This window comes from Equus quagga, chromosome 5, assembly GCF_021613505.1.
Source record: "Equus quagga isolate Etosha38 chromosome 5, UCLA_HA_Equagga_1.0, whole genome shotgun sequence".
Taxonomy (NCBI): Eukaryota; Metazoa; Chordata; class Mammalia; order Perissodactyla; family Equidae; genus Equus; species Equus quagga.
In genome coordinates this window covers 5467160-5473636 of record NC_060271.1, presented here as the reverse complement: position 1 = coordinate 5473636, position 6477 = coordinate 5467160, and the positions used below count along the sequence as shown (strand labels likewise).

The window sequence follows — 6477 nt, the reverse complement described above, 5'->3', positions numbered from 1 at the left end:
GGGGCATGTAGTTCTCTGCGGGTGGGAGGCGCACGGTGCAGTTGGGAAAGTGGTTCTCGGAGAACTACGGCCGCCCTGGGCGCGCCAGCACCCGCTCTCTTCGCAGTGCACTGTGGGGAATGTGGTTTGCTGTTTCCCTGAGGCGCGCCGCCAGCGGGCGGAGCCACTTCGGAGCCCTGGAAGGAGTGTTCGTTTACTTCTGACCCCCGCGGTTTGGGCTTGGGGCTTCCGAGGCTGCGCTCTGGAGGGGCCCAGCTGCTGCCTGGGCTGCTTTTCCTGGTGGGTCTCACATCAGACCGTTAAGTTCCCCTTCCTGGGCTCCTGAGTGCCGAGGGCAGGGGAGGATAGTGTTTCCTTTTGCTCGGGGATCCAGAGCACGACAGTCGTGGTTAGGGTCCTCTCACCGCCGAGCAGTTGTTTCCGGAGGTGGCTGCTTGTTGTGAGGACCTGCTGGGATCTGGAGGTGGTGGTTGGTTGCGAGTTCCCAGGGGAACCCGTGGGATCGTGTCAATGGCAGGGTAGTTGTTAAGAGAGCTTGATGGAACCCAGTGGAACCCTAACCCTGCCAGAACCCAGCCTAAGCTGGAAGAGATCTCACTCGTCACCAGGCTCAGTGCCTGCCCCTTATGGAACCCCCTCCACGGCGTGCGCTTGTGGAAGCCGGGTACTTGTACTTCCTGACACAGGAAGACGGCCGATCATTGTACACTGTTTCGGTTCTTAGGTGTTTCTTTTTCAGCACGTAATCTTCCTGTAAATTCCACCCAAGAGTCCTGATAATTCAAGCATGCTTCCAGAGTGTGTAGAACCCGGTTGCATCACTGTAGGGAACACACATCACAGCAGGTTTGATGGAGTTTTAGAATCTGCCCTCTTTCTTGAGCAGAACACGCGGCAAGCCCGTGAAGGTAGTTGGAGCCCCCTAGAAATGGATAAATTCGTCATTCGAACGCCTAGAATCCAGAATAGTCCTCAGAAGAAAGATCCTGGAGGAAAGATTTACAAGCAGGCCACGATTGAATCTCTGAAGGTGAGAGGGGATCTGGGACCAAAGAAAATGTGTAAAGGACCGTGGGAGCAAGGTGGTGCGGAGGAGTTCTACTGTGGAAGGCCTGTGAATTATCTCCTGCTGTGCGTCCTCCCCAGTGTTCCTGACCACTCTGATTCGTTTCCCTCATACCCTGTACAGACTTGTATTTATCAATTCCCACACCTCCTCTATGCTCTTCTAGTTACTTCGGCTTTATGGTATGATTTGCTAGCTGGTAGGGCAAGCCCCTTTCATCATCCCTTAACAGAATTTTCTTGTCTGTTAGGAATGTTCGAGAACCGAAAACGATTCTGTGTACCCTGTACATCCTCAGTAAGTCTGGGGGATCCTGTCCTCTCTTATCTTCCTGGCCAGAACCAGTATCACATGGCCTCCACTGCCACAACTGAGCCTGCGAAAGAGGCTGTTTTGATGGACCCTTTGCAGCCTGCCACTCAGTCTGGTTTTGATTTCCATTAGCAGGGAAGAGGCAAGGAATAGGTACAGGGTAGACGACAATGATGAAGCAGTGACCATAGGTACCCAATTAACGGTGAAGTAATTATTACTTCACTAAAAACAAAGAACTGCTTATAGTCAATTCCCTTTGTTTTCTTGAACCTCTCCTTCTCCATTTCTGGCTTTTTCTTTTTGGTTTTCTTTATTTGTTCCTCTTCCTCCACTAGACTCCTAATGTTTTGTTCCGCAGAGTTTTGTCACATTTTATGTATTTGGCCAGGGTGACGGTATTCTTCCTAAGGCTTGCCATGCTGATGACTGCCCAACTCACACCTCCAGACTGGATGTCTGGGGTGAGAGTGGGATCTGGGGATAGAGAAAATGTGCAAAGGCTGTGATAGCAAGCGGCCTTCTGAGTACTCTCCTTCTGTGCTCGGTTGGACTCCTCTCCTACATGTGCCACAGGCGACCCGACCCAGATAAGAACGCGGCGAAGGAGAGCGTGGACAGAAGTCCTGGGTTCTAGGCCCTGCCGCGCTATTGGGTGATCTTTACCAAGTCACTTCCTTCTCTGGGACCTCAGTTTGTCCTCATCTGTAAAATGTGGGGGTTGGACAATGTGTATCAGTGTTTTTTCAAAGGAGCACTATTGTCATTTGGGGCAAGTTAATTCTTCATCATTTGGAGCTGTCCTGTGAGTTCAAGAAGTTTAGCGCCCCTGCCCCTCAGATACTAGATGCCAGTAGCATCTCCCATCGTGATAACTGAAAATGCCTTCACGTATTTTCAAGTAGCCCTTGGTTGAGACCTAGTGAACTCTAGGCGATCTTTAAAATCTCTCCTAATTTTGCAGTTCTGTGACTTCGTGGGACGCATTCAAGTTTTTCAGCTGTCTCTGTTTTGGCAGAGTATGGGTGGGTAGTTGTAGAGAGCAGTGATTCTCAGTGAGGAAGGGCAGTGGGCAGCACCGTGATGTCAAACTGTCTGGAAGAAAGAGAGGAGAGTGGTAGTTGAGCTACTCATACACTCCCATACAGACACCCAGATCTAATATCCGTCCACCTGCCCCTTCTCCACTCTGCATCCCCACTTGTGCCCCAGTTGAGAATCACTGTCTGTGATGATGAGAATAAGTAATGGGAAGACTGTGGAATCAGAATAAACAACAGGTGTATGGAATAGCATTTCCATTAAATACATTAGCTTTTCTTCCAAACCTGTGCTTTATTCTTCTGTATTTACTCTTATATTCACTTACCAAGTAATTGGGACTAGAAACTCAGAAACCATCCTTAACCAACTGTCTCTCTTATATTCAGTTTTCAATTCTGCCTTCTAAAAATCCTTGCCATCACATCTCCCACTTTAAATTCAAAATCTTGTTATTTCTCACCTAGAGCAGTGCATGGTCTGTTAATTTGTCTCCCTGCCCTTGGCATCCCCTATCATTCTCCCCTCCACACTTAAGCCGGAGAAATATATCTTTGAAAAATAGAAAATCTACTCAGGTCACCTTTGTGTCTAATCCTTCAGTGGTTTCTCATTACCTATCAATAAAGACATTTCTTTTTTTTTTTTTTAAAGATTTTTTAATTTTTTTCCTTTTTCTCCCCAAAGCCCCCAGGTACATAGTTGTACATTTTTAGTTGTGGGTCCTTCTAGTTGTGGCATGTGGGATGCTGCCTCAGCGTGGCTCAATGAGCTGTGCCATGTCGGCACCCAGGATTCGAACCGACGAAACACCGGGCCGCCTGCAGCGGAGCACGCGAACTTAACCACTCAGCCATGGGACTGGCCCCAAGACATTTCTTTACAGGGCACCCAAGGCCCTCTGTGACCTGGCACCTGCTTGCTTCATCCCCTGCTGCTCTAATTATTTATATTCCATCCAGTGTCAACCACTCACAGTTTCCCAGAGATGATGTGCTCTTTCATAGCTCTGTATCTTTGTGCGTGCTGTCCTGTTTGCTGTTTGTCCTGGAGGCAATATAGTGTAGTAATTAAGAACACAGACTCTGCAACCAAACTGCCTGTGTTAAAACCCCAGCTCTGCTGCTACTGCCTGTGTGACCTTGGGCAAGTTATTTAACCTCTCTGTGTCTTTCCTCATCTATAAAATGGGATTCATAATAATATCTGGTTTATAAAGTAGTTATGAAGTTTGAGTGAGTCAATATATGTAAAGTGCTTGGAACAGAGTGTGGCACATACTAAGTCCTATGCAAGTTCTGCTATTATCATCTACTGTATGAAATCCTCTTTGTCCCCCATGACCTAGTTCAAGAGTCTCCTCTACCAGGGGCCTTTCCTGACCACCCTGCTCTGTGCCCCAGATACAGAGTCAGTCTAATCACTCCCTTCTCTCACCCATCTCTGTATCTTAAACATGCGCCATCATTGCTCTTACTTGCACTGTGTTGTAAGTGTCCCTTTACATGCCTTTTTTCTGCTACACTTGGAGCTTCTTGAAAGACTATGTCGTACTGATTTGTGTCCCCAGTACCTGGCATAGGGCTTGGCATATAGAAGGCTGCAATACATTTTTCTGAAGACCAAGTGAACTAAAACTCCAGAAGCCTTGGCATGGTGTGGGAGAGCCTTCCTGTCCTGCCCCAGTGAGCCTTCTCATCTCCTCCCTTGTAGCTCCCCATTCACAGGAGTGCGTTCCAGCCACACCCCGTTTCTTGCTGTTCTCTGTAGAAGCTCTTCTGTTTCATGTCTCTGGGGCTTTGACTTGATGCTGCTCCCTTTTTCTGGAAATCCCTTCTCTTCCATTTTCAGAGTGAATTCCTACTCATTTGTCAACCCACTCAAGTGTGACTTTCCCTGTGAATCCTAGATTATAAGGTTCATGAGTATAGGAACCTCGGGTATTTTGTTTACCTCTGTATCCTTGGGCTTATCACAGTGCTTGGCACATATTAAGTGGTCAATAGATATTTATTAAATAAGTGAATGTTGAAATGCTTTCTGGGTCCTTGGAGGGAGTTAACCCTTTCCTCTTCAGAACTCTCAGCACTTGGTTCAAATATCCATTGTGGCACTTACCCTACTGGATTGTAATTATCTGATTACCCGTAGTTTCCCCCAGTCTGTTACGAACCCCTGAGGACTGGACTGCCACATCTTACTATGATGTGATTCTGCTCCTAGACCTAACACAGTGCCTGCTACATTATAGGTGAAAAGTTATTGAATAAGCAATAATCATCCCTATTTGGGATGCCCTTGCAGGGTCTGGACAGTAAACTGTTCTACAAGTCTGGTTGTGAAACAGGTTTATGCCCAGCGCTATACTAGATACTCCAGGGAACATAAGAGAAATGTAAGGGCAAAATATGAGCCTTCATGGGCCTTCCTAGTAGAGGATCATATTGTAAGAAACTAATAAGTAACGATACAAAATCGTATGTGATCCATTACAAAATTGTTGTTTGGACAGTGTGGGTTAAGAGTTAAGAGAGGAGAGAGCTCAGCCTCTGTTTTAGTGGGCAGAGCACCTTAAAAGGATGGAAAGATTTGGCTAAGTAGAAGGAAGTAGTGACATGACCATTCAATAAGTGGTACTCGCTGTTCTTTTTCCTTATGTATGCACACATGCTTGCTTTCATGTGTACACAGTGACAAATTAAAAACGAGTTAAGTGTGAATCCTAGAGTTAGCTAGGTCCACTCTCTGCCAAGTGACGTATTCCCACAAACCAGCATCACATTTTAATGCCATGAATCCGCTGAATGTTCAAGGCTCCCTGTCCTCATGAGTAACATCAAAAATAACAATATCTAACCTCCAGGGTTGTTATGAGGACTAAATAAATAAATGCATGTTGAAAGGACTGAGCAGTGTGCTTGGCATGTAGTAAAAACTGATAAATAGTTCCCTCTTTTCATATGTGGAAAAGGAGAGGCTTCTGTAGTAAAACTAGAGCTGAGAATCATGATGGTGATGCTGCTGCTAATAATAACGATTGTTACTAACATTTACTGAACCCATTTCTATGGGGCAGGAATTGTGCTAATGGCTATATGTATATTAACTCTTTAAATTCTAATAACAGCTCTCTGAAATGGATGCTTCTATCATTTATATTTTACAAATGGAGAATCTGAGGCACAGAGAGTTTAACTACCTTGCCCAAGGTCATGCAGCTGTGAACGGCAGAGCTGGGATTTGAGCTAGACAGTCTAGTTCCACAGTCTGCCCCCTACAGGGTGAACTAAGAAAGTGGGGGTTTCTGAATGTCAAGCAGAGGAGGTATGAAAATCTTGGAATATTAGGACCATTGTACTTCTGTTATCAGTATATTACAAGTAATTTTGCCATGGCCTTATCACATTCAGTAGAAGTGATACTCAATAGAGCTCATATAGTGTACATTTGAATGGCAAAGGTTAATTTGGTTAATCTCTTCTAATTCCCTTGAGGGAAACTGATATCTTGGGTTGGTTGCAATGGGAGATTTTTTTTTTTATTAAAAGATTCTGTACTATGCTAATTCTTTTAGTTTCAGCACTTTAGAATGCTCCATAAACCTTTTCTCCCTTGGTAGGATTGACTAGCCAATGTCTTATCCCTTGCCCTCACCAGTGGAATGGTGCCCACATGATTGCTTATGAGCGAATCATTTTCCCTAATTGGTTTTGTCAAGCCTGGTGTTTCAGCCATCCACAACTGTAACACCAGATGGTAGACTGGAGAGCACATCCTCTTTGTGGAGATTACTGTTCCACTACTCATTTTTGCTTTCCCATTGATATTTCATATCCACTTCCCTTGGTCCTCTAAATAACTCAGATAAGAACTTGAAATACCTGTTTTGGGGCCCATATTTGGACAGAAATAAGGAAACATTCTTTGATGTACATGGAATTCTTCTGCTCTGGAACTGATTGCTATATTTTTCTATTTCTGCTCTAAAATTTCAGATCTGAAAACTGAACTGTACTTAGTTCTTGAGGGTAGAAATGGCTTTGTTCAATTACACCTAC

General features: G+C 45.2%; 1 protein-coding gene across 6 annotated transcripts in view; it reads left to right on the top strand.

The window, feature by feature from the left end:
- The window catches only part of TCEANC2 (transcription elongation factor A N-terminal and central domain containing 2), a 46832-nt gene that overhangs the window by 2162 nt on the left and 38193 nt on the right, over positions 1-6477 (top strand). For 4 of the 6 annotated variants that reach the window (XM_046660488.1, XM_046660489.1, XM_046660487.1 and 1 more), the window contains exon 2: positions 887-1030. In XM_046660488.1, the coding sequence (XP_046516444.1) occupies positions 929-1030 (102 nt within the window). In that variant the 5' untranslated portion in view covers positions 887-928. Of the gene's footprint in view, positions 1-2; positions 280-886; positions 1031-6477 lie in introns of those variants that run through there. The other 2 variants (XM_046660490.1, XM_046660485.1) reach the window with 2 other exon arrangements.